Source organism: Cherax quadricarinatus, chromosome 38 (assembly GCF_038502225.1).
Source record: "Cherax quadricarinatus isolate ZL_2023a chromosome 38, ASM3850222v1, whole genome shotgun sequence".
Lineage (NCBI taxonomy): Eukaryota > Metazoa > Arthropoda > Malacostraca > Decapoda > Parastacidae > Cherax > Cherax quadricarinatus.
The window spans coordinates 11,420,687-11,448,202 of NC_091329.1; the positions used below are offsets into that span (position 1 = coordinate 11,420,687).

The window sequence follows — 27,516 nt, forward strand, 5'->3', positions numbered from 1 at the left end:
CATTTTCCCTTCATACTTTGAGAATACAGGGCCTGGGCACTTTCGTTACTCCTCTCCCTTCTGAGAGCTCTACTTTCAGTGTAGAGGTGCTGCTCTTTTGACGTTTTGATTGAAACTAGTTTATTATGCCAACTCTAGCTTCCTAGCTAGCTTGTCTTGTTTCTCCACTGCATTACTCCAGTCATTAGCATCCCTGAGCCTTTTGGTGCTTTATGACCCATGCAGCTTGAGTACATTTTGTGAATACAATAAGAATCAAACCTGACTGATTTAGCATTTCCCTAGAAGTTGTATAAATTTAGCACTTTCCCAATGAATGTAAATAAATAAAATAAAAAAACTTAATTTGTTATACCTAGGTTAAGAAGACAGCTTTGGAAAGGTCTGTAATGTTGCTGTAGAATTGTTTTACTGAACTGTTCAGTGACTGACAATATCCCTCCCATTATGATAACAGCGCAGCTTAATGAAATGGACTGGTGTAATTGCTTTATATTTTGTTCAAAATTTAACCCTTAAACTGTCCAAACAGATTTACGTCCACATGCGTAGTGCTCCAAAAGTAGATCTACGTTTTTTTTTACATATTTTCAAATATAAAAAAAAAAGGTAGATCAAAGTTTTTTTTTACACGTTTTCAAATTAAAAAAAAAAAATTACGTTTTTTTTACATACTTTCAAATGTCGAAAAAACACAGATCTACGTTTGGACAGTTTAAGGGTTAAGGAAATATAGTAAATAGCAAAGCACTAGATAAATATTTTATTGCAAAATTTCTTTAATAAAACCTTCAGATAAATTGGTGAAATTTTAAAGCAATTTATATTATGGTGTAGCGACTTAATGAAATGAGTTACACTTTACAAAAATTTGCTAAACTTTAGCAAACATTAATGATGCACTGATTGCTGGGCTGAGGGTACTGTATAGTCCTTGTGGCTTAGCGCTTCTTTTTGATTATAATAATGGGCTGAGGGTGGCATATATATCTCTCTATCTTATTAATCTAGATTCAGAGACTCGCTAATATTTGTTATGAAGCAGGCAGTGGCCCATTGGAGTGGTTACAATTCTTCAAATCTATTATGTCATTTTATACTTTGACCATTTATATTTTTTTGTGTATTTAGGGGCTGAAAATTTTGCTATTTAGAACATAATTTAAGTGATGGAACTCTGTGGGAATACATGCTTTACTTAATGAGAATTTACTTTTTTTTTCCAGAATGTAACTTTCTTATTAAACAAATACTGCCTGCAGTTTATTGCATTGAATTAATCTTGGTAAGTTCTACCTGTCTTGAGCAGCACTGTACAGTATATTTTTGACATTTTAAATAGATCAACTAGGCTCTGATGGATATGTGGGGCAGTGGGCCACCAGCAGCAATAGCCTGGTTGACCAGGTAAATGCAAGATGAGCCTAGCCCATGGCTGGGCTCCAGGAGTAGAAAAACTCTGGAAGGTCATCAAAGGTATAAGGGGAAGTACTAAATCCATTAGGATCATGCACTGCTTGGAGAGTAGGAAGCAATCAAGTTAGATCCATGGAGGGGGCAAACAGATTCAATTACTTGCCCCAGTGAGCCTTCAGCATCAAGGAACCTCTCTTGAGAGGGAGCATTTTAAGTGACATATGACAAAGGCATATGATAGAGTGGATAGGGAAACAATGTGGCAGATGTTCCAAGTACATGGAATAGGTGGTAAGTTACTAAATGCTGTAAAGAGTTTTTATGAGGATAGTGAGGCTCAGGTTAGGGTGTGTAGAGGAGAGGGAGACTACTTCCCAGTAAAAGTAGGTCTTAGACAGGGATGTGTAATGTCACCATGGTTGTTTAATATATTTATAGATGGGGTTGTAAAAGAAGTAAATGCTAGGGTGTTCAGGAGAGGGGTGGGATTAAATTATGGGGAATCAAATACAAAATGGGAATTGATACAGTTGCTTTTTGCTGATGATACTGTGCTCATGGGAGATTCTAAAGAAAAATTGCAAAGGTTAGTGTATGAGTTTGGGAGTGTGTGTAAAGGTAGAAAGTTGAAAGTGAACATAGAAAAGAGTAAGGTGATGAGGGTATCAAATGATTTAGATAAAGAAAAATTGGATATCAAATTGGGGAGGAGTATGGAAGAAGTGAATGCTTTCAGATATTTGGGAGTTGATGTGTCAGTGGATGGATTTATGAAGGATGAGGTTAATCACAGAATTGATGAGGTAAAAAAGGTGAGTGGTTCATTGAGGTATATGTGGAGACAAAAAAACGTTATCTACGGAGGCAAAGAAGGGACTTTATTAAAGTATAGTAGTACCAACACTCTTATATGGGTGTGAAGCTTGGGTTGTGAATGCAGCAGCGAGGAGGCAGTTGGAGGCAGTGGAGATGTCCTGTCTAAGGGCAATGTGTGGTGTATCTATCATGCAGAAAATTCAGAGTGTGGAAATTAGGAGGTGTGGAGTTAGTAAAAGTATTAGTCAAAGGGCTGAAGAGGGGTTGTTGAGGTGGTTTGGTCATTTAGAGAGAATGGATCAAAGTAGAACGACATGGAGAGCGTATAAATCTGTAGGGGAAGGAAGGCGGGGTAGAGGTCGTCCTCGAAAAGGTTGGAGGGAGGGGGTAAAGGAGGTTTTGTGGGCGAGCGGCTTGGACTTCCAGCAAGCGTGCGTGAGCGTGTTAGATAGGAGTGAATGGAGACGAATGATATTTGGGACCTGATGATCTGTTGGGGTGTGAGCAGGGTAATATTTAGTGAAGGGATTCAGGGAAACCGGTTATTTTTATATAGCCGGACTTGAGTCCTGGAAATGGGAAGTACAATGCCTGCACTCTAAAAGAGGGGTTCGGGATATTAGCAGTTTGGAGGGATATGTTTGTGTATCTTTATAGGTATATGCTTCCAAGCTGTTGTGTTCTGAGCACCTCTGCAAAAACAGTGATTATGTGTGAGTGAGTTGAAAGAGTTGAATGATGATGATGAAAGTATTTTCTTTTTTGGGATTTTCTTTTTTTTTTTGGGTCACCCTGCCTCGGTGGGAGATGGACGACTTGTTTAAAAAAAAAAAAGTTAAAAACAAACAATACTATACATATTACCTTAATTCTTTTATCTATATGATAGAGACAGGACTCAAGGGCAGAGTGACACAAGAAAGGAAGACAGAGGCATTTCTTATTAAGATTATATCATAATTTTTTTTTTAATTCGCTGGCTGTCTCCCATTGAAGCTGGGTGATCCTCTAAAAAGACAAGTTTTTCTTTTTACATTTAGTAATTTACACAAAGCATATTTAGTTCTATCTAGCAATCCATCTGTCTACAAATCACTATATTACATTCATTAAATAAGCACAAGCTCTAAAACTATAATTTTTTTTAAGCTTTTTTCATAGATTTTTTGCATCGGAGCTCCCTAGGCCAGGAGAACTGGGCAGGTTGAGATCCACACTTGAAAACATGTTATGGTAAGTGGAAGTGATAATGGTTAGCTGCCTCTGAAGGGTCGAGTTCTTTAACTGAAGTTGATCCACTTGCTCCTCTAGCTTACGAACATTATTTCTGAGGGATTTTTCATTGTGATCCTTTTCAGAACGTAAAGCAGAGAGCTGTGCCTGACAACGTGTAGCCAAAGCCTGTGCCTCCATGTACTGTTGATAAGAGGCACTCTCCCTTTCACTTAGCTGGGCCTGAATCCGATTTGATTCTTGATTTTGTTGAATTTTATAGTGATCTACAAGGGAGGATAAGGTAGCACACTCACGTATTCTTTCCTCTAGTTGAGTTGACGTGTGCTCTAATATTGTATCTTTGGTAGACATTTGTTCTTGCAGGTGACTTGCCTCCTTTGCTGCATCCTCCAGTTGGCGCTGCAGAGAGGAAGAAGTTTCCCGAAGATTTTTAATTTCCTTTTCTCTACTGGAACACTGCTCACGTTCGCTTTTGAGTTTGGTTTCCTTTTTGCTTAATTTTTCTTCTAGTACATGAAGCTGGTCCTGTAATGCTTGTTTTTCTCCTTGGGCTTGTTGAAATAACTCCCTTGTGTCTAACAACCTCTGTTCAGTCTCTTGCAATTTCTTTGGGAGCTCCTGTAGCACATCCAATTGGCCTGTTATTTGAGATGCATCCATCTGAAAATGTGTAATAGCAATACATAATTATTATTATTAAAATAATAATAATAATAATTATAATTCAATGACCATCTCTCACCAAGGCAGGGTGAACCATTGAAATTATTCACCAACATTCACTCAACTGCTGTCTTTCCAGAAGTGTGCTGACATAACCATCAGATTATCCCTCCAACTGTAGTATCCCCAACCCTCCTACAGAGTACAGACACAGCCCTTTTAATATTATCATCATTATTATAATAATACACTCATGCATATCTGTAACTAAGCATAAGAGGGAGCTAGAGCATCAAAGGAAAACACTAAAATACAAACTTATGTAAGTTAAGCTACTGCAAAACCAAACCGTTCTGCTTTTATGAATTCCAGATTGTCATACAGCAGTTGATCTGCTGATCATGGGATTATTATTATTGTTATATTAAAAAGGAAGGGTGGGGATATTTGTAGTTTGGAGGGGCATCTGCATTGTAGTATTGGCATGCCTCTGGCAAGACAGTGATAGAGTGAATGATGATGAAAGCGTTTCTTCTTTTTCAGGTCATCCTACTTCGGTGGGAGATGGCTAGTGTGTTAAAAAAATTAAAAAGTAAGTACTAAAGTCACAGTGAATTACTCCATAATAAAGCTGATTGGTTAGGCAAAGAAAGTACCCAGAAGGACAATGTAGAATATAACTTTGCTATGTCTGTGTCAAGCATTAGAAATAATAATAGAGATAATTAAATAATGAGACAAAGTCACAGGAATATGGTTAGAAACTTGAATGGATATATCACTCTGATAACAAGAGCAACTTGCAATGTGAACAGACTTACTGATGGTGTAGTAGCTAGGTTTACGCTTGGTTACAAGTACTTCTGGCAGTATGGTCAGCCCTATGGTCACTTTCTTGAACTATGTGCTTAATTGAGGGATACAGAGCCCTATTTTCAGCCAATTCCATTGTTCCAGTCGACCAGACTCATAGCTATTTCTTTAGAACTCCATTTGTTCTATCGGCTGAGTACAAGAAACCACCCATTTATCGATTTCAACTACCAAATAAAGTGGTCAGAAATTGGCAATTTGGCTAATTTCATGCAAATTAAAAAAGATGTCAATTTCAAAATAGGGTTCAGAATAAACAATGCAGACATTCCTGGCACTAAAATAACATTTTCTCTGCTCATTAGTCACATCTCCAGGCCCCTCTTATATTACTCTTGCTTTCTATTTTGAATTTTTATTCACAAAAAAATAGATTTACTGTTATGCAGACTACTGCATTATTGTAATAAATATATAAATAATGTCAACCCATTTGTGACTGCATATTAGACCGGCCAGTTGGACACGTATTGGACGGTGATGTCATTTTTCTTCTCTTGAACAATGGCAAAAATCGAACAGTTCCGCTACTTTGAGCTCAAGTTCAAGGTCCTTTTCATCGTGAAACCAATCAAAATCATTTCTATTTCTGTAATATATCTTCCATTCAATCAAATGAGACCAAGAAAACAAGACTACAACCATAAATACTATATGAAAATACACCTCAAAGTCGCCGTTTTAATCCAAAAACACGGCTGGAGCTTTTTTTTTCTCGTGCACTGAGTGCTGCAGGATTTTTGTTTTACTGCACACACTGACCACACAGACCCATTCTCTCACATGCGGGCCTACCAGCTCTCTCCCGCCTTGAAGCTGCTAGAATTTTGGTGTATTAATACGTACGTCAAAAACACTGGCTTGTAAGACGTATATATACGACAACGACAGTCAAAGGGTTAATGAAAACAAGATACCAGACACATTAAGCAAATTTCTTAAATTTGCTTGCAGCAGGTAAGTCAACTGAAGATATAAATTCAGATGTTTCCCTGTTAACCCTTTTGGGGCCTAGTTCTTAGGTCATTTGGGTATCCATATGCTTGTGCTCCCATTATCAGGTTGGATGCATACAACTGTGTTGTGAGAAAATGCTGACCAACTTTAGTAAATGTCCCTGGATTACTCTTTCTGGAAAAACAGCTGCATACCCTACTCCCTAATGGGGATTTGGAGCTATTGGTGTACACTGTTGTACTATGTGAATGTGACTGAAAGTATTCAAGGCAAAGAGAGGAAAAGCTTGCATAAAAGTAGGGAAGAACAAACTGCACAGATGGAAAGATGAATGGATGTGCAAAAAACACAGAACTGTATACATAAATAATTATTTTTATACTTACTCTTAATTCAAGCTGAGAATACTGGTGATGAAGTTTTAAATTTTGTTGTTCAAAATCCTTACATTGATTCTGTAAAGACTCAATTTTTTTGTTCTTGCTTCTCAATTTTTTTTGCAGGTCCTCATATTCTTTCTTAAGTTTATCAGTATCATCTTTTTCTTGAGTCAGTTCCTGCCGGAGACTTCCCTTCCACTCATTTAAACACTCGCTAACTGTGTCTTTTATAACAGAAGTGATGTTTTCTATTTCATCTCGACCCAAGCTTGAACTTTCAAGTCTCTTCACTAAATTCTCTATAGATTCACTATACCTTTCAAATCTTATTACTTCAGGTGTCTCTGAAGTAGTTTCAGTGTCTTTATTCTGCGATTTTGCTGTACTGGAAGACTGGCTGGATTTCTCAAGTCTGCTAACATTTTCACCATTTCTTTTGGTATTATCATTTTTTCTGTGCTCTTTGTCATCAGGTCTTTTAGGCTCAGATGTTTTTTCTTGTTTCTCAGTTTCTTCAAATCCTGACTGGTCAGATTCTTCAGTTTCTTCTGATCTCTGCCTTTCAACTTTTTCATTTTTCTTATCCTTTTCTTTGTCCCCATTTATATTAATAGGCCTATGTGATTCATCTATCTCCACTTCATTAGCCTTTGGTGCTATAACTTCACTTTGTGCTTCAGCTAACTTACTGGTTAATTCTGTAACCTGTTTAGCATGATTTTTTTCAGAATTAAGTAGCTTTTCTTGCAGCTCTCCAAGCTGATCCTTGTAGCCCTGAATAGCTCGATCATACATGTCCCGGGTCTCGTTCAGCCTCCTCATCCACTCTTCCTCCAGTGTTGAAGTGTCTATCGTCCTGGCACCTGAAGTTTGATTTCTCAGGGTATTGTGACGATCAACATTTTCCTTCATAGTCTGTAAGTGCTGCTCACACTCCAGAATATATTCATCCTTCTTTAGGATCTAAAAAGAAAATACAATGAGAAAGTTAATAAAGAAGGGCTTGATGTGAATAAACATTAGTGCAAAATAGTTGTCACATTCCATTGTTAATTTTTTTAGTATAATCAAAACTAAGCACTGAACCCATTCCATTGTTAATAAAAAATAGTAAACTTTATTATCTTTAGGAGCTACAAAGGATAAACAGAACTACAAACAGGTACTGGATATAATTCTGGTGATAGATGACAAATATTCCACATAACACAATATTACTCAGTAAAATATTTAGAGTAAACTCTCATGTAATGCACGATCAAGCAATATGATTTTATTTTTAACCCGACTGAAAAAAGAGAACCAAAACTTAAAATGCAAAATTGCTCGATGTTACATATCAGAAATTTTCATAATTTGCTTGCTGGGCTAAATCAGTGCTTCTCCAGTCCCTAGCCTCACACTGAGCGACAGCAAATCACTAGGCAACTTAATTCTTACATAGCCTTTTTTTTCTAAAATTATATAACGTATTAATGCGTAATTTATATAAGTGCTTGTATAAAAGTATGAAGAGAAGATACAGTGCAATAATATCAAGAATCCTCAAAAGATCAGTAGAATATGAAGATTTTATTCAGATTATTAGCCCAAAAGATTAGCAACCAAGTATTATACATTATCATATACATATGTCCTAGTGTAAACATGTAATTAGGCATTTATGAGTGAAAAAAAAGTGATTCGCTTTACTGTGATTTCTGCTTTACAGCAGTAGCTTGGAACCTAACCTGCAGTATAAGTGGGGCCCTACTATATACCCTTAATTACACATTCTTGTGCCTTTAACAGTTTAGTGTCAACTTTAGCTGTATTTCTAGAATTACTGATCATGGTGGTGATTGATAATAAAAAATGAACATAAGAACATAAGAAACGAGGAATGCTGCAGGAGGCCTGCTGGCCCATACTAGGCAGGTCCTTTACAATTCATCCCACTAACAAAACATTTGCCCAACCCAATTTTCAATGCCACCCAAGAAATAAGCTCTGATGTGAAAGTCCCACTCAAATCCAACCCCTCCCACTCATGTACTTATCCAACCTAGATTTGAAACTACCCAAAGTCCCAGCCTCAATAACCCAACTAGGTAGACTGTTCCACTCATCAACTACCCTATTTCCAAACCAATACTTTCCTATGTCCTTTCTAAATCTAAACTTATCTAATTTAAATCCATTACTGCAGGTTCTCTCTTGGAGAGACATCCTCAAGACCTTATTAATATCCCCTTTATTAATACCTATCTTCCACTTATACACTTCGATCAGGTCTCCCCTCATTCTTCGTCTAACAAGTGAATGTAACTTAAGAGTCTTCAATCTTTCTTCATAAGGAAGATTTCTAATGCTATGTATTAATTTAGTCATCCTACGCTGAATGTTTTCTAACGAATTTATGTCCATTTTGTAATATGGAGACCAGAACTGAGCTGCATAATTAGGTGAGGCCTTACTAATGATGTATAAAGCTGCAGTATGACCTCTGGACTTCTGTTGCTTACACTTCTTGATATAAATCCCAGTAATCTATTTGCCTTATTACGTACGCTTAGGCATTGCTGTCTTGGTTTAAGGTTGCTGCTCACCATAACCCCCAAGTCCTTTTCGCAATCTGTATGGCTAAGTTCTACATCATTTAACTTATAAGTACTAGGGTTATGGGCACTCCCAAGCTTCAGAACCTTGCATTTATCTACATTGAACTGCATCTGCCACTTTTCTGACCAAGAATAGAGTTTGTTTAAATCCTCCTGAAGTTCCATAACATCTACGTTTGAATCAATTATCCTACCTATCTTTGTGTCATCAGCGAATTTGCTCATATCACTAGTAATTCCCTCATCAAGATCATTGATATATATTATAAACAACAACGGGCCCAAGACTGATCCCTGTGGAACGCCACTTGTTACAGATCCCCACTCGGACTTAACCCCATTTATGGACACTCTCTGCTTCTTGTCAGTGAGCCATGACTCGATCCACGAGAGAAAATTTTGTAATGGGGTACAGTACATGTATATATTGACTGATTCTCCCACAACAGTTGACCACTCAACCACATGGCATAATCAAGAGAGTCCTCAAACTGTGCTAGGTAAGGTAAGGTAGTGTTTATTTGGCTAATACAGGTCTCCCTCAACATTCGCGAGGGTTAGGGGATTACAAGAGCCTCGCGAATGTTGAAAAACCGTGAATGTTTGGTGCCCTAATATATTGTAGGGAAATATATTACAATACTGCTTAACTTGTTGAACCATGAATAATCATAAAATACATGAAAACGTTGTAAATTGTACTAAATATATACATGTTATGCTTTAATAACGTATGTTATTTAATAACATGTATGTTATTAAATACCACAGACTCCATCACTGCCTCCACCAATGCGAGTCCCTACTACCCTCCCTCCGACCCCCGCAACTGGCAGCCAGCCCTCCCACCACTCAGTGTGGTGAGTGTTTTGTTTGTTCATTATTTGCTATTAAACTACAGAATAAATAATGTAAACCCATTCATGACTGCATATTGGAATGGCTATTAGGAGAGGTATTAGACGGTGACATGATGTGTTTACTCTTGAACACAGCAAAGAATCCAACATTTCTGCTATTGCTAATAATAACAATAGTAATAATAATAATAATAATAATAAATACGATATAATTGAAGAAGGAAATTGTACAAAAATACGAGAGAGTGGTTGACACATCGTCAGTGTGACTTTGTTTATGCTGGAGTGAACATTAGTCTCCCTGCTCTTCCAAACATTTCACAGTAATTCAGAGGTTGAGGCAGTGGTATTTAATAACATATATGTTATAAATAATAATAGTACATGTTATTATTAATAACATGTATTATTATTAACATGTATGTATTTAATAACATATACATGTATTGTTATTGGAGGAATAACATCTTGTAGGAGTGAGGAAGAGCCAGTTGTGAGTGTGGGGGAAGTTCGTGAGGCAGTAGGTAAAATGAAAGGGGGTAAGGCAGCCGGGATTGATGGGATAAAGATAGAAATGTTAAAAGCAGGTGGGGATATAGTTTTGGAGTGGTTGGTGCAATTATTTAATAAATGTATGGAAGAGGGTAAGGTACCTAGGGATTGGCAGAGAGCATGCATAGTTTCCTTTGTATAAAGGCAAAGGGGATAAAAGAGAGTGCAAAAATTATAGGGGGATAAGTCTGTTGAGTGTACCTGGTAAAGTGTATGGTAGAGTTATAATTGAAAGAATTAAGAGTAAGACGGAGAATAGGATAGCAGATGAACAAGGAGGCTTTAGGAAAGGTAGGGGGTGTGTGGACCAGGTGTTTACAGTGAAACATATAAGTGAACAGTATTTAGATAAGGCTAAAGAGGTCTTTGTGGCATTTATGGATTTGGAAAAGGCGTATGACAGGGTGGATAGGGGGGCAATGTGGCAGATGTTGCAAGTGTATGGTGTAGGAGGTAGGTTACTGAAAGCAGTGAAGAGTTTTTACGAGGATAGTGAGGCTCAAGTTAGAGTATGTAGGAAAGAGGGAAATTTTTTCCCAGTAAAAGTAGGCCTCAGACAAGGATGTGTGATGTCACCGTGGTTGTTTAATATATTTATAGATGGGGTTGTAAGAGAAGTAAATGCGAGGGTCTTGGCAAGAGGCGTGGAGTTAAAAGATAAAGAATCACACACAAAGTGGGAGTTGTCACAGCTGCTCTTTGCTGATGACACTGTGCTCTTGGGAGATTCTGAAGAGAAGTTGCAGAGATTGGTGGATGAATTTGGTAGGGTGTGCAAAAGAAGAAAATTAAAGGTGAATACAGGAAAGAGTAAGGTTATGAGGATAACAAAAAGATTAGGTGATGAAAGATTGAATATCAGATTGGAGGGAGAGAGTATGGAGGAGGTGAACGTATTCAGATATTTGGGAGTGGACGTGTCAGCGGATGGGTCTATGAAAGATGAGGTGAATCATAGAATTGATGAGGGAAAAAGAGTGAGTGGTGCACTTAGGAGTCTGTGGAGACAAAGAACTTTGTCCTTGGAGGCAAAGAGGGGAATGTATGAGAGTATAGTTTTACCAACGCTCTTATATGGGTGTGAAGCGTGGGTGATGAATGTTGCAGCGAGGAGAAGGCTGGAGGCAGTGGAGATGTCATGTCTGAGGGCAATGTGTGGTGTGAATATAATGCAGAGAATTCGTAGTTTGGAAGTTAGGAGGAGGTGCGGGATTACCAAAACTGTTGTCCAGAGGGCTGAGGAAGGGTTGTTGAGGTGGTTTGGACATGTAGAGAGAATGGAGCGAAACAGAATGACTTCAAGAGTGTATCAGTCTGTAGTGGAAGGAAGGCGGGGTAGGGGTCGGCCTAGGAAGGGTTGGAGGGAGGGGGTAAAGGAGGTTTTGTGTGCGAGGGGCTTGGACTTCCAGCAGGCATGCGTGAGCGTGTTTGATAGGAGTGAATGGAGACAAATGGTTTTTAATACTTGACGTGCTGTTGGAGTGTGAGCAAAGTAACATTTATGAAGGGATTCAGGGAAACCGGCAGGCCGGACTTGAGTCCTGGAGATGGGAAGTACAGTGCCTGCACTCTGAAGGAGGGGTGTTAATGTTGCAGTTTAAAAACTGTAGTGTAAAGCACCCTTCTGGCAAGACAGTGATGGAGTGAATGATGGTGAAAGTTTTTCTTTTTCGGGCCACCCTGCCTTGGTGGGAATCGGCCGGTGTGATAATAAAAAAAAAAAAAAAAAAACCATGTATTGTTATAAATAATAATAGTACATATTATTAATAACATGTATTATTATTAACATGTATGTTATTAAATACCATTGTCTCAATCACTGCCTCTACCACTCCAGTCACACTCAATCTACAAGCACCAAACACAATGAATTATTGTGAAATGTTTGGAAGAGCAGGGAGACTAATGTTCACTCCAGCATAAACAAAGTCACACTGACGATGTGTCTACCACTCCCTCGTATTTTTGTACAATTTCCTTCTTCAATTATATCATATTTATTATTATTATTATTATTATTATTATTATTACTATTGTTATTATTAGCTGTAGCAGAAATGTTTAATTCTTTGCAGTGTTCAAGAGTAAACACATGATGTCACCATCTAATACCTGTCTGAATAGCCATTCCAATATGCAGTCATGAATGGGTTTACATTATTTATACTGTAGTTTAATAGCAAATAATGAACAAACAAAACACTCACCACACTGAGTGGTGGGAGGGCTGGCTGCCAGTTGCAGGGGTCGGAGGGAGGGTAGTAGGGACTCGCAGGTGGCGGGAAACTTAAATATGATTTGGCTGCTGGGAATTTGGTGGCTGGGAATTTGACGGTTGGGAATTTGGTGGCTGGGAATTTGCCGGTTGGGAATTTGCGAATGTGTGAAGCCCGTGAAAGTTGAAAACGTGAATGTTGAGGGAGACCTGTATAATGAAGGAATATGTAGGGACAAGTCTCTTGCAAGGTGCTGCCCTAGTTATATTATCACAGTAATACGTTGAGAGTGGGGATGGAAATGTGTTATTTCCTTGCTGACCCTGGCTATTGTATGGCTAAAGCATGTGGTGTTGCTTTCTCTTCCACCAAACAAGCATTATCAACCCATCATAAATATATCATGCATATGAAGGAGGGGTGTTAATGTTGCACTTTTATAACTGCAGTGTAAAGCACCCCTCTGGCAAGACAGTGATGGAGTGAATGATGATGAAAGTTTTTCTTTTTCGGGCCACCCTGCCTTGGTGGGAATCAGCCGATGTGTTAGTAAAAAAAAAAAAAAAAAGTTGTACAGACAATTCAGATATGTATTACAGTTAGAAAAACAGTATAAATCTGGTCTCACAATACTGATGGGAGCCAAAGCTATAGTTGGCATCTCTCTCTACATCTCCCAGACAGCCTCCCACACCATTTATTATAGAATTGCTTTATTTTTATTGGTTATTACTTTTCAAAAGCATTTTTAGTATATGTTTCTTTCGTATGGGTGTGGTGGGTTCTTATATGTTTGGTACGATTTGGTAAGGGTATGAGGCTTGTATTTTTACCGATTTTGAAATGAGGTTAGCTGATGCTACCTCTTACTTTTCTGTAATTAATGCTTTCTTTGCTTTGACCTCCATTAAATGCATTTATCTTCGGTATATGTTCATTTGGTATAGGTATAGTGAATTCCTGTAAGTTTGGTTTAATTTGGAATTTGGTAAGGAAATGTACCGAGTGCATGTCAGTTGCTACACCTCACTAAATCCAACTTGGCCCAGTATGCCCACATTAATCCTTCACACACTTTTCAGACACAGTATTTCAAGTTATAACTAACAAAATGTAAAATTGTAGTAATTTTGACCTAGAAGAATATTACTGTGCTACTGGAGACAAACAAAAAAAGTTGATCTGCACAGGATGTCCCAAACTCACAAAGTTGCATTCCTGGTTTTTCAGCTTAAGATTTTCTTACTTATAGAGCAAAAGCACAAAGAATGGTTATGTTACACACAACTGCAATGCAGTTCTACAGTTGTAAAAATTTAATTGGTTCCTCTGTGATGGGTTTGTAAGTGTGGATGTGTATAACTTGGAGTATTTGTCAGTTGGAATCCTCCTGCATTATGTACTCATACCTCTTGTTTCAGTGCTTCAAGGTCATTATGCAGTCTAGCCAAGACTCTTGGACCATATTCCCCATGCTCATGATCTGAGCAATTAAAAATGTCTTCTTGCTCACCAGACACTCCTATTAGGCTCTTTAGCTTCTGGTTTTCAGACTCAACCTGTTGCATTATATAAATTATTTGAAGTATATAGTAATTTAATTTACTTAATAAAAATATGACAGAAATTTCATAAGTATGTGCAGTATATATGACATTACAATTAATAAAAGGTTATAGTACTGTACCTTTAAGACATACTGGAGCAAATCTTCATATTTTTTTCTAAGAGCAAGAATAACATATTCATCTCTACTTTCAGTATTCTTTTCAGTTCCACCACTGCCTTTCTGTACAGTTTCCTGCCTCCTGAGACGTTGCTGTAACTGATGAACCTGTAATGAGCACGAGAAGTTATTAATCTTTCTCCAGTGCATTATTTTATTTCCTCACTTACTTTGCAGCATGTTTCTTGTTCAATTCACATTAAGTGCTAAACCCATTTGGGTCATTCAGTGCAAGACATGGCAGAGGTGTGATTCTCTCTCTGCTGAGTGCAAGACAGATGCATTTTGTATTTGTACTCACCTACATGTACATCTTGCAGCATACTGATCCTAAATGCTGTATTAAAATTTCAGCTTTTCTGGCATTTCATTACTTATCTCAAGCTTACAATGTTTATTTGATGATATTTTGAAAATAGATTTATCTTGCATCTGCTGTCTTTCTCACTCCTCTTAGCCATCATTTAGGTGCACAAATCATGCACCTATGTTCAAGAATTTTCCAAAGTGTGAACTATGAGATAACATTTAAATGTATATTTTAAAGAATACAGTATACAGGAGGGCCCTGCTTTACAGTGCTTTGCTCTACAGCATTTTGCTAATACAGCAGTTTTCAATTATACCCATTCTTCAATTTTTCACACTTCCTACAATAAATATATTCACCACTCACTATAAGCTAAGGACAAAAATATTTTAAAGTAAGTAATGTGTGTTCTGTATATGTATTTTTTAGGCCTAGCTATATAGCTCACTTAATATATGATAGTGTAAACATGTTATCAGGCTTTTATTTGCATTTGAAAATGGATAAAAGGCTATGTTTCTCTTTACGGGGATTTTCGCTTTACAACAGTAGCCCGGAACCTAACCTGCTGTATAAGTGAGGCCCTCCTGTATTTTAAAGTGTACTGTATATTTTAAAGTGAACTGTATATTTTAAAGTGTACTGTATATTTTAAAGTGTACTGTATATTTTAAAGTGTACTGTATATTTTAAAGTGTACTGTATATTTTAAAGTGTACTGTATATTTTAAAGTGTACTGTATATTTTAAAGTGTACTGTATAAAGTGTATTGTATATTTTAATATATATATATATATATATATATATATATATATATATATATATATATATATATATATATATATATATATATATATATATATATATATATATATAATATATATATATATTAAGGAGTACTGTATATTTTAAAGTGTACTGTATATTTTAAGGAGTACTGCATATTTTAAAGTGTACTGTATATTTTAAGGAGTACTGTATATTTTAAAGTGTACTGTATATTTTAAGGAGTACTGCATATTTTAAAGTGTACTGTATATTTTAAGGAGTACTGTATATTTTAAAGTGTACTGTATATTTTAAGGAGTACTGCATATTTTAAAGTGTACTGTATATTTTAAGGAGTACTGTATATTTTAAAGTGTACTGTATATTTTAAGGAGTACTGCATATTTTAAAGTGTACTGTATATTTTAAGGAGTACTGTATATTTTAAAGTGTACTGTATATTTTAAGGAGTACTGTATATTTTAAAGTGTACTGTATATTTTAAGGAGTACTGTATATTTTAAAGTGTACTGTATATTTTAAGGAGTACTGTATATTTTAAAGAGTACAGTGTGAGTGCTATTAGGAGATCACAATGTTTACAATATTTGAGACTACATAAGCAGTTTTTTTTTAACAAACCGGCCATATCCCACCAAGGTAGGGTGGCCCAAAAAGAAAAACAAAAGTTTCTCTTTTTAAATTTAGTAATTTATACAGGAGAAGGGGTTACTAGGCCCTTGCTCCATAAGCAGTATTCTTCTTTCAACACACCAGCCGTATCCCACCGAGGCGGGGTGGCCCAAAAGGAAAAACGAAAGTTTCTCCTTTTACATTTAGTAATATACACAGGAGAAGAGGTTACTAGCCCCTTGTTCCCGGCATTTTAGTCGACTCTTACAACACGCATGGCTTACGGAGGAAGAATTCTGTTCCACTTCCCCATGGAGGTAAGAGGAAATAAACAAGAACTAGAAAGAAAATAGAAGAAAACCCTGATGGGTGTGTATATATATGTTTGTACATGTATGTGTAGTGTGACCTAAGTGTAAGTAGAAGTAGCAAGACGTACCTGAAATCTTGCATGTTTATGAGACAGAAAGACACCAGCAATCCTACCATCATGTAAAACAATTACAGGCTTCTGTTTCACACTCACTTGGCAGGACGGTAGTACCTCCCTGGGCGGTTGCTGTTTACCAACCTACTACCTAGGATAAGCAGTATTATTTTTATTATTTGTGGGAAACCACTAAACCTGCAGTGGTCATATAACACCTGGGAAACAGGAGGTAATCAGGTTTGCTCTAAGGAAGAGAAGGATAGATCAAATTCCTTGGATTATACGTGAGCAACAAAATACCTGTTTAGAAATATGTGGCACAGCTTTAAAAAAAAAAGTTGTAGTTCAAGATTTACAAACTTGATAATTAAATTTTTGGTATTCTTATCAGAACTGTCCAAAGTTAAGATGCTGCAAATTTAATAGTTTTTAATAAAACCATATTACAGGCACAAAGGAAGAAAGTAATTAATATTATAAGACCCCTTCCTGAAAGTGATCAAGAGAAAAAAATGAGCGTTTTAAAATACTGCCTGACTTTTATTGACTACTCACTTCCTTTTGCTTCATACAATTTTTTTTTCTATCACACTCATCACACTTGTCACACCCACCTGCCTTTTGACCAAAAAAGGCTAGGCCTTCTGCAACTTCTTTCTTCGTAACATGTACAGCACTTTTTTTTTTTTAAACATCATCAGCCATTTCCCTCCACATATTCATTATTATTAATTCAGTCTTGTTACAGTATTTATGAACAAAGAAAGTAACCTTTCTCATGAGCCTTTTATTTTCTTCCACCACCGATGCATTGCTCTGAGTTAACTCTCGTAAATTCCTGAGTTCTTGTCGGAGGGCTTCTTCCTCTTGGGCAAGCTGCGCTGAGCTCCTATTGTCTGCATCTTCAGCAGGTTCTCTATGATCAGCAAGTTTTTGTCTCTCTCTCCTGTTTCTCTAAAAAGAAAAATATTTGTAAGAGCATTTCCCAGTAAGAACCTACAATGTTTTCAATACTGTATATAGTATATCCTAGTACAGTACAGTCATACTTCCAAATTTGTTTGATTTCATTCCTGAGATCTTTGTTGTGAATTAAAAATACACAAATTCCACTAAATTCTGCCCTGCCATTTTTTTTTTTTTCAGATTTGGGCTTGTGTTACAGCAGCTTATCCTCACTATATCATTCATTTTCTCACATAATTCCCAGCATCATTTTATCTTAGGTCAGTTTTTTTTTCTTTACTACATCAGCTATTTCTTACCAAGGTAGGTTAGGCTAGGTTGAAAAATTCTATAAAAATCATATATTTAACCACAAATATGCAGTTAAATATTGTGTTGCAGCACAATAGTTGAACAAGTCCAGGCAATATTCAAGTCTGGGAGTGTATCATGCTTAGTGTGAAAAAAAAACACTGAATAAGAAAAAAATATTATGGACAGAGTAAACATAAGTGTGCAGTTTACCAGGGTTACATTATGGACACAGTGTGGTCTTTACTGGCAACAAGATATTTACCTCTACTTTGTTCCTTGAATTTGGTATCTCATTCTTGCTCCATTTTTTTACAGTGTTACACATATCCTTTGATAAATGATCTCCATGATGTATTTTTCTGAAGGCTTCCTATTAAAATAAAATATTAAATATGAACACAGAGTAATATACAAATGATACTGTATTTAAAATCTCCCAACGGAAATCTGGTTTCTCATCAGTTATTCCGTTTTAATATACAACAGAGTACAATGTACATATGTAACTGATAATGTATTAAGACATAAACAATAAATAATTGCTACTAACTCATTGATATGAGGAAGGATGAGTCATGTGGGAATCAAATTCCATAGACACTTGGCTAGCATGCCAACTACAACAGTATTACACCACCAGTACGAAAACAAACACAAGCAAACCCTCACTAAAGTCTGTCAACTGCGACAGAATTAACTATCGTCCCAGATTGAAATTACAAGATTCTTAATGCAAAGACAAGTACAAAGAAATATCTCATCATATTACCGTATATTCCTGTTATTACAAAGTGAAATTACATATTCTTGTTAAAGCTGAAATATGAGGAAGCAATTATACAGGAATCAAACTGCCAAGGTCACAGATGGATCAGAATGAAAAGGACATAAAGGGAAAATAAATGTTTCCATTTTTCTACAAGATGAAACCATCTGAAAAGCCTCTCTTAATGACAACTTTCATACTCCCTCACAGTATACAGTACAAGTTTCTTATTGCCTTATTCTATATAGAACAATGACACCAAAACATTTCCACTGCCTCCAACCTCCTCCTCACTGCAACATTCAAAGCAAATGCTTAACTTGTATAGAAGAGTGTCAGCATTGCTATACTCTTGATACATTTCCCTATTTGCATCCATCAACAAGTTTCCTTCTTTCTACAAACTCTTCAACACTCCTGCTGCTTACTTTTCCTCTTCTACCCTCTTATTTACCTCATCCTTTACAAAACCATCTGCTAATACATTTACTCATACACAAATAACCCACACATAGGAGAGAGAAAGAAGCTTATGACAATGTTTCGATCCAAGTCAGACCAAAATGTCGTTATAAGCTTCTCTCTCTTATGTACGGGTTATTTGTGTATTATTTGTCGTGGTATTGTGCCTTTTTTTTCTTTACTTCCTTGTATTTAAACACTTTACTTTTTCTAATCTCTTTCATTTCTGAGCTCTACTCTTTCATTCACTATACTACTTCTACCTCTCACCATTGCCATGCTTTTTTGCCTTTACTTTCAACTTCCTTTTGTTACTTGCTTTCAGGGTCCACAAACTTCTGTAGCTCATTTTAAAAGTTAATTTTTTTTTGATGAATGTAATCATGAAGTGATAACCCATAAAGGTCATACAATGCCTGGGAAGTATTCAGGATTGATCCAAGAAAGATGAGGATAAATTCAGTTCTTTGAATCAAGAGGCCATTATTAGCATCAAGGCACCCTCACTGAGGGGAAAAAACACTATGAACAGCAACTGCAATAAATAACATTTATAATCTATTTATCATCTTTTAGGGTCATGTCTCTCAAATTCTAGCAATCACTTCTCTTATTATTCCATGGAAGCATCATTCATCCTTGTCCAAATCCCATTCACTTGGGTACTCAGGTATTCTTCTCTAGGATGTAACCCACAAGTCGACTAATTCTTTGGTATCTATTTACTACTAGATGAAGAGGGGGCAGCGCGTGCAGAGACTTGCCCATACATTTTGCTTTACCAGATTTCATATAGAAAAAGTTCTCTGTCCACTAATCACGAGACAGGCACGGTATCTTTTTTGGGTTATCCTGCGTTCTCTACATATATGCTGCTATGTATGATAATCTATGGAACTGTATTTATGTATATGTACCTGAATAAACTTACTATTTGCTTACAAATACAAAGAAGCAAGACCAAAGAATGAAAATACTACTCTAAATTAACAAGTAATATAAGGTGAAGATAAAACAGACCACAAAATGGTGACAGCCAAAGAATATCAACAAGAATGAGAGAAAGGGCAGGACATTGCAGAAATGTTCGTATGGGTTGATGAAGCCAACCATTCTATTGTCCATATAATTTCTATTGATTTATATGCATTATATATGTGTCTATTATTTCTGTTAGTCTAATGTAGAATATATGCATCTCTAAACATTGTAAACTAACATTATATACACATGCATGTACATTCAGGGGTCAAAAGTCTTGTAGTATATATACTATCTATTTGGCTAACAGGGGATCAACCCTCCACCACTCTTCATGTTGAATGACACATTGTTTAACAATTCATATAAATCTTTCATGTTTTCTTTACATACTTACTCAAAGCTTTACCAATGTCTAAGTAAATTCCAGCAGTTCTTTATCTTATTCCAGAAGTTCAGTCTCTCAGGCACTGTACTCTCCACCTCCAGGACTCTAAGTTCGACTAACCGGTTCCCCTGAATTCTTTCATAAATGTTACCTTGTTCACACTCCAAGAACACATCATCATAATAACCACTTGCCTTCATTCATTCCTATCTAACATGCTCACACATGCCTGTTAGATGTTCAAGACTCTCACATACAAAACCTCTTTTACTTCCTCCCTCCATCCTTTCCTAGGATGACCCCTACACTGCCTTCCCTCCACTACAGATTTATACACCCCCCTAAGTCATCCTTTTTTTTCTCCATCCTCTCTAAATGTCCAAACCACCTCAACAACCCCCTCCTGAGCCCTCTGAATAATACTTTTAGTAACCCTGCACCTTCTTCTAATCTCCAAACTATTAACTCTGCATAATATTCACACCACATATTGTTCTCAGACACGTATCCACCACTTCCAGCCTCCTCCTCACTGCACCATTCAGCACCCATGCATACAGTATTAATACTTTTGTTCATGGCTATTCAGAAGTGAAAAAACATGCAATCGTAACCAACTTACTTTTAAAATTCTAGCATCATTGTATAAATGTTGTAATGAATTCTGATGGTGTTGATCATCTGATTCCCATCTTGACTGAGTTTTATCCATTTTCTGAAAAAAAAAAAAAAAAAAAAAATTGTAACGAAAATCTCTCTTTTCATTCCTTCTCCTGTCTCTCTCTCTATTTCTCCTTCCATCCTCTCTCCCTCCATGTTTTCTTATTTCCTCCTTCCTTTCTTTCCTCCTCCTTTCTTCCCCTCTCTTCATTTTTCCTTCCTTCCTCTCTCCCTCTCCCCTTTCTTTGTACCTCTTTTCTTCCCCTCCTTTCTCTCTATATTTCATTATGACAGGCACAAAGAGGCATGCAATGTACATTCCTTGGCTACCAGCCTACCTAGCCATCATGCAGGCAAGGAAGTCTATGCATTTCATATTTAATGCTCTATAAGCTAGAAAAATATCTGTGGTTAATAAAAACTAAATATTACAAATCAAATGGATAAGGAGTTACTTTTAAAAGTGCAATAAACAATGGTTCTACTTGAAAATAAATTGTCATTAGTGTACACATACCCTTAAGACTTATTCTGATTTTCCAAATGTAAAAGATACTTACAAAGGATTGTCTAGTGTTTGCCACAAGATCTGGGCTGGAACAGGTTCTTCTGGAGAGTGAATCTTCTTCCTGGTGAAGCAATGACAAAACTTTTAGATTAACAGTACCTGAAAAAATATTTTGTAAATATACACACATAATAACTAGATATGCCTGCCATGTTGAATACAGTACTTGTACTGTATGTGGTTCACCAATATTTTTTCCACTGTCTATTTAAACATACAGTGGACCCCCGGTTAACGATCTTTTTTCATTCCAGTAGTATGTTCAGGTGCCAGTACTGACCGAATTTTTTCCCATAAGGAATATTGTGAAGTAGATTAGTCCATTTCAGACCCCCAAACATACACGTACAAACGCACTTACATAATTGGTCGCGTTTGGAGGTGATCGTTAAGCGGGGGTCCACTCTATTTGATTAAGATTATCTCTTTGTATTGACATGAAAAGATTGTAAAATATGTCTTAGTAAAAACAAAGCTCAGGGATTGCTACTTGGCTGTCTTACTTCATAACTGCCAACTGAAAAATTCATTTTTGAGGGATATCGTTTCAAATATGCATTATTAAATAATTATATGGAGTTCAAAACCGACATGGGAGGTTCAATCGCACTACCACTAACCACATGACAGACATGCTACATTCATAGACAGGATGCAGCAGGGAAGAATCTTAATCAAGACAAAAAATGAAAAAAAGAAAGGGAGGCACTGTTTTCAGCATCTTTCTAAGGCGTGTATACCTGGAGAGAGTTCCGGGGGTCAACGCCTCCACGGCCCAGTCTGTGACCAGGCTTCATGGTGGATCAGGGCCTGATCAACCAGGCTGTTACTGCTGGCCACACATAATCCAGCATATGAACCACAACCCAGCTTGTCAGGTACTGACTTTAGGTGCCTGTCCAGTGCCTGCTTGAAAACAGCCAGGGGTCTATTGGTAATCCCCTTTGTGATGTAGTTCAGCTGGGCTTGTGAGGTCTCTGGGGAGACCTAATTTAACCAATTATATGGTCACACCTTGCCTTGGCAAACGTCTGTAGCCACGCCCACGTCTGAGGTCTTTTGTTCTTTACGGCGTCAGACCTAGGCATCAGGTCGTACACGTGGTTGTGGAGGGTGCTTGGACCACCATAAAAGCCCAAGGAAGAGCATGACCAGGAGATTCGAGCGGAGCTGCTGCTGGGGTGCAGGGCTCGGGAGAAGGCTACTGAAGTCTCTGGAGGAGACTGTTGGAGGCATTGGGCAGAGTACTGGCTTGGCGCAGTACTCGTGCTGTGTAGGTCTTGGGACCTGTGGCTTAGTTCCTGTAGTGAACTGTCCTCTGTACTATATTGTAAGTTATATTCTGTTTCGCCAAGCTAATTGTATTCCCTGTCTCACTGCTTATGTGTACCATCCCATTTATCTAAACCACAATAATGCTCTGTTCCCAAATATATTATTGTACAAAGACTTAATAATAAACTGTGTTTGAGTAGAATAGTAATATTCACTGCCCACCGTTATTTATTCTTTTTTCTTATATTTTATTATGTTTATATGAGTGAAGAATGGGCGAGGCATATGTTAGTGAGTAGTGTAGAGTTGATGAGAGTGTCGTGGTGGTCACCACTGACCTGTCATTACCTACCTACCTCTGCTAATCATCTCACTCCTACTGCCTCGCCTGTCCCACACCTACTAAATCCCTCCACTTACCCCCATATTCCCCCAATCATTACCCCCCTACATGACACCTTGATGCATGCTGGGAGGCAGCTGAACAGTCTTGGGCCCCCTGACACTTGCTGTGTTGTCTCTTATCGTGCTAGTAGCACCCTTGCTTTTCATAGGGGGGATGTTGCACCATCTGCCGAGTCTTTTGCTTTTGTAGGGAGTGATTTTCATGTGCAAGTTTGGTACTAGTCCCTCTAGGATTTTCCAGGTGTATATAATCATGTATCCCTCCCTCCTGCATTCTAGGGAGTACAGGTTTAGGAACTTCAAGCGTTCCCAGTAATTTAAGTGGTTTATCGCAGTTATGAGTGCCGTGAAGGTTCTCTGTACATTTTCTAGGTCAGCAATTTCACCTGCCTTGAGAAGTGCTGTTAGTGTGCAGCAATATTCCAGCCTAGATAGAACAAGTGACCTGAAGAGAGTCATCATGGGCTTGGCATCTCTGGTTTTGAAGGTTCTCATTATCCATCCTATCAGCTGCGAATGATACAATGTTATGGTCCTTGAAGGTGAGATCCTCTGACATGATCACCCCCAGGTCTTTGACATTAGTTTTTGCTCTATTGCGTGGTTGGAATTTGTTTTATACTCCGATGGAGTTTTTATTTCCTCACGTTTTCCATATCGGAGTAATTGAAATTTCTCATCATTGAACTTCATATTGTTTTCTGCAGCCCATTTAAAGATTTGGTTGATGTCCGCCTGGAGTCTTCCAGTGACAACAATGGAGGACACTGTCATGCAAATTTGGGTGTCATCCGCAAAGGAAGACACTGCGCTGTGGCTTATATCCCTACCGATGTCTGATATGAAGATGAGGAACAAGATGGGGGTTAGTACTGTGTCTCATGGAACAGAGGTTTTCACCGTAGCCGCCTCAGACTTTACTCTGTTGACTACTACTCTCTGCATTCTATTTGTTAGGAAATTATAGATCCATCTACCAGCTTTTCCTGTTATTCCTTTATCATGCATTTTGTGCGCTATTACACCATGGTCACACTTGTCAAAGGCTTTTGCAAAGTCTGTGCATATTACATCTGCATTCTGTTTGTCTTCTAGAGCATCCAGGACCTAGTCATAGTGGTCCAGTAGCTGGGACAGATAGGAGCGACCTGCTCTAAACCCATGCTGCCCTGGTTTGTGTAACTGATGGGTATCTAGATGGGTGTGATCTTGCTTCTTAGAACCCTTTCAAAGATTTTTATGATATGGGACATTAGCGCTATGGGTTTGTAGTTCTTTGCTATTGCTTTACTGCCCCCTTTGTGGATTGGGGATATGTCTGTTGTTTTTAGTAACTGTGGGATGACTCCAGTGTACATGCTCCCTCTCCACAGGATGTTAAAAGCACGTGATAGGGGCTTCTTGCAGTTCAGTGTCAGTTAAGAAGCAGAAATAAAAAGTTAAGGATCACCAAGGTGATTGATCTGGAGCATGCATGCATACATGCATACACACATGTGCATGTGCACAAACACACACAAAAAAACTTTAGACCATATGACATTAATTTTATTGCAATTCCCTCATGATTCATTAATACTGTAACTACCCTATATATATAATATAAATAAAGGCTATAAAAAAACTGTGTATAGATCAGTTTATCCATGTATTGTATTTTAAAATACACAATGAATCACACAAAAAAATAAAACATTACAGAAATTACAGCAACATCAAACCATAAATTCCATACCTTAAATGGTCTGGTTGTGCGACATGGAGGATGAACCCAAGGTCGTGGATGGAGGTGAGAAGGACAAGAACAAAAATTTGATTGTGGACGTCTCAAGGTCTTTAAGAACCTTTGATAGCGACGGAGCCTTCTGTTCTGTAACATCTGATAGACGAAAAATGCTGTAAGCATAAACAAAACCTTTACTACATTCTACATTACTGTCACTGAATATAAATTACATGTCAATTGTTTAGTCACTTTAAAAGTGCTATACTCTTCAGTGCCCATACATTCTTTGCAAACTTGTAAGCTTCTCAATCAGTCGAACTCATGATGTGAAATATATTTATATTTTCAAATATGCCAGGAAAAATCATTAAACCTATAGGTGTCATACAGTGCTGAATAACTAATAAGAGCAATTATCAAAAGAAAAGTCTTACAAAAATAGACAAATCATCACATAAAAAAATATTCTCCATGCAAAGAAATATTAATTGGGAAAATAATTCATTATCTGTTGTTACATAACACAGAGTTGTCATAACAAAATTGTAAATTGTATAAAAAAAAAAAGTATCAGTCTTAACAAAAACAGAGGTTACACAAATTGTGGTAATAATAACAATGTGAATAGTCTTATACAAGGCATTATTCATATACAATTACTCAAACCCACACTATTTGCAGATGACACTACATACGTCTTCTCTCACCCGAGCCCAGTCACGCTAGCCAATACTGTAAATACCGAATTACAGAAAATATCTACCTGGATGAGGACTAACAAACTTACACTAAACATTGACAAAACCTACTTCATTCAGTTTGGTAACAGAGCTACAGATGTCCCTCTTAACATAATGATAAATGGATCACCTATCACAAAACTAACAGAGGGAAAATTCTTAGGAATCCACCTTGATAATAGACTCAAATTTCATACACATATACATCAAATTTCTAAGAAAATTTCCAAGACTGTAGGCATACTATCGAAGATACGGTACTATGTTCCACAGTCAGCCCTCCTGGCCCTATATCACTCTCTTATTTACCCCTATCTCACCTATGGAATTTGTGCATGGGGCTCAACAACAATAAACCATCTCAGACCACTAATTACCCAACAAAAGGCTGCAGTTAGAATGATAACAAATTCTCACTACAGGCAGCACACTCCACCAATATTCAATACACTAAACCTACTCACCATACAAAACATCCATACTTATTACTGCACCTATTACATACATAGAACACTTAACTCTGATATTAACCCTCCCCTCAAACATCTCCTTGCCAACCTCAACAGAACACATGACCATAACACAAGGCACAGATCACTCTTTGATGTTCCTCGTGTCCATCTCACACTATGCAAAAACTCAATGCACATAAAAGGCCCTAAAATCTGGAATTCATTACCTGTAAATATAAAAGAAACACAACCTGTTTATAAATTCAAGTCTCTTCTCAAAGATTACTTACTCACCCAAAACCAAATAAATACTGAATAACTGAACATTATAAATTGTATATCTTAAATGATTCTCACAATTATATCACATAAATGTTAAACCTAAAACCCAATCTAACTTTATTATTTTTTAAATACACTACCAAACAGAATCACTACCTAACTGAATGCAACCATATGACCTGTCTTTGTAATACTCACTTGTGCTTTATAGTTATCTGTTTACATTAATGTTTTATCACTGATTTCATCATTGCTTAGTAGCAGCGCTGTATAGTCCTTGTGGCTTAGCGCTTCTTTTTGATTATAATAATAATAATAATCATTGCTTAGTTAATCTTAAGTTAATTTTAAGCCAGCCCGTAATGCTATGCATAGTATAAGTGGCTTTGGCATACTGCTCTTATCTGTATTTTTTGTACCTCTGTATGTGTACAAAGTGGTAGTCATGTACAAAGTGGTAGTCATGCACAAAGTGGTAGTCATGTGCACAGTGGTAGTCATGTACAAAGTGGTAGTCATGCACAAAGTGGTAGTCATGCACAAAGTGGTAGTCATGTACACAGTGGTAGTCATGTACAAAGTGGTAGTCATGTACAAAGTGGTAGTCATGTACACAGTGGTAGTCATGTACAAAGTGGTAGTCATGTACAAAGTGGTAGTCATGCACAAAGTGGTAGTCATGTACAAAGTGGTAATGTACAAAAACGACACAAATCAACACATCTTCATCTGCAAAATAAAAATACACGAACTCCTTTTAAAGAAATAAAAAAAAACGAGAGCAATATACTACTACGAGTCAGTACACTACCTACCTTGACTACTTCCAAGTTGTCTCAGCCACAGGGTTTTATGGAAGGTTCGGCTTACCACACATCCACTGAAGGTCATTCACAATCATTATTAATATTTTTTTATACATATATTTTTTATTTCTTTTATGATCAGCGAACTTACGTGAAGACTTGTGTTGTTGTTGTTGTTGTTGTTGTTAAGGATCCTTGACGGCTTCCACCGCGTCGCGAGCTTCCTGGTGGAGCCATACTTCCTAAAGGAGCGATGCTTCCTGGTTGAGCCATGCTTCCTGGTGAAGCCATGCTTCCTGGTGGAG

At 37.2% G+C, this 27,516-nt stretch overlaps 1 protein-coding gene across 3 annotated transcripts; it reads right to left on the reverse strand.

Moving 5' to 3' along the window:
• Nucleotides 1-889: 889 nt before the first annotated feature.
• Nucleotides 890-27,516, reverse strand: LOC128692917 (outer dense fiber protein 2). 3 transcript variants are annotated; one of them, XM_053782245.2, is made up of 10 exons: nucleotides 27,363-27,516; nucleotides 24,941-25,084; nucleotides 21,518-21,586; nucleotides 20,920-21,012; nucleotides 17,963-18,070; nucleotides 17,212-17,394; nucleotides 14,260-14,406; nucleotides 13,982-14,131; nucleotides 6,348-7,304; nucleotides 890-4,128 (listed from the first exon to the last, which is right to left on the reverse strand). In XM_053782245.2, exons 2-10 carry the CDS (start codon nucleotides 25,082-25,084, stop codon nucleotides 3,388-3,390), a joined length of 2,592 nt encoding a protein of 863 aa, XP_053638220.2. In that variant the 5' UTR covers nucleotides 27,363-27,516; the 3' UTR covers nucleotides 890-3,387. The 3 variants fall into 3 exon arrangements, with proteins under 3 accessions (XP_053638220.2, XP_053638219.2, XP_053638221.2); XM_053782244.2 differs by lacking the exon at nucleotides 27,363-27,516 and adding an exon at nucleotides 27,221-27,356; XM_053782246.2 differs by lacking the exons at nucleotides 20,920-21,012; nucleotides 27,363-27,516 and adding an exon at nucleotides 27,221-27,356.

Bases quoted from the DNA above. Each gene is read 5' to 3' on its own strand.
- LOC128692917 (XM_053782245.2), bottom strand. From the start codon at position 25,084: ATGTTACAGAACAGAAGGCTCCGTCGCTATCAAAGGTTCTTAAAGACC. The intron at 14,407-17,211 runs GTTACTTTCTTT...TGCTCATTACAG, and splicing joins ATAAAAGGCTCATGAGAAAG to GTTCATCAGTTACAGCAACG. The intron at 7,305-13,981 runs GTATGAGTACAT...TTTTCTTTTTAG, and splicing joins TTGAAGCACTGAAACAAGAG to ATCCTAAAGAAGGATGAATA.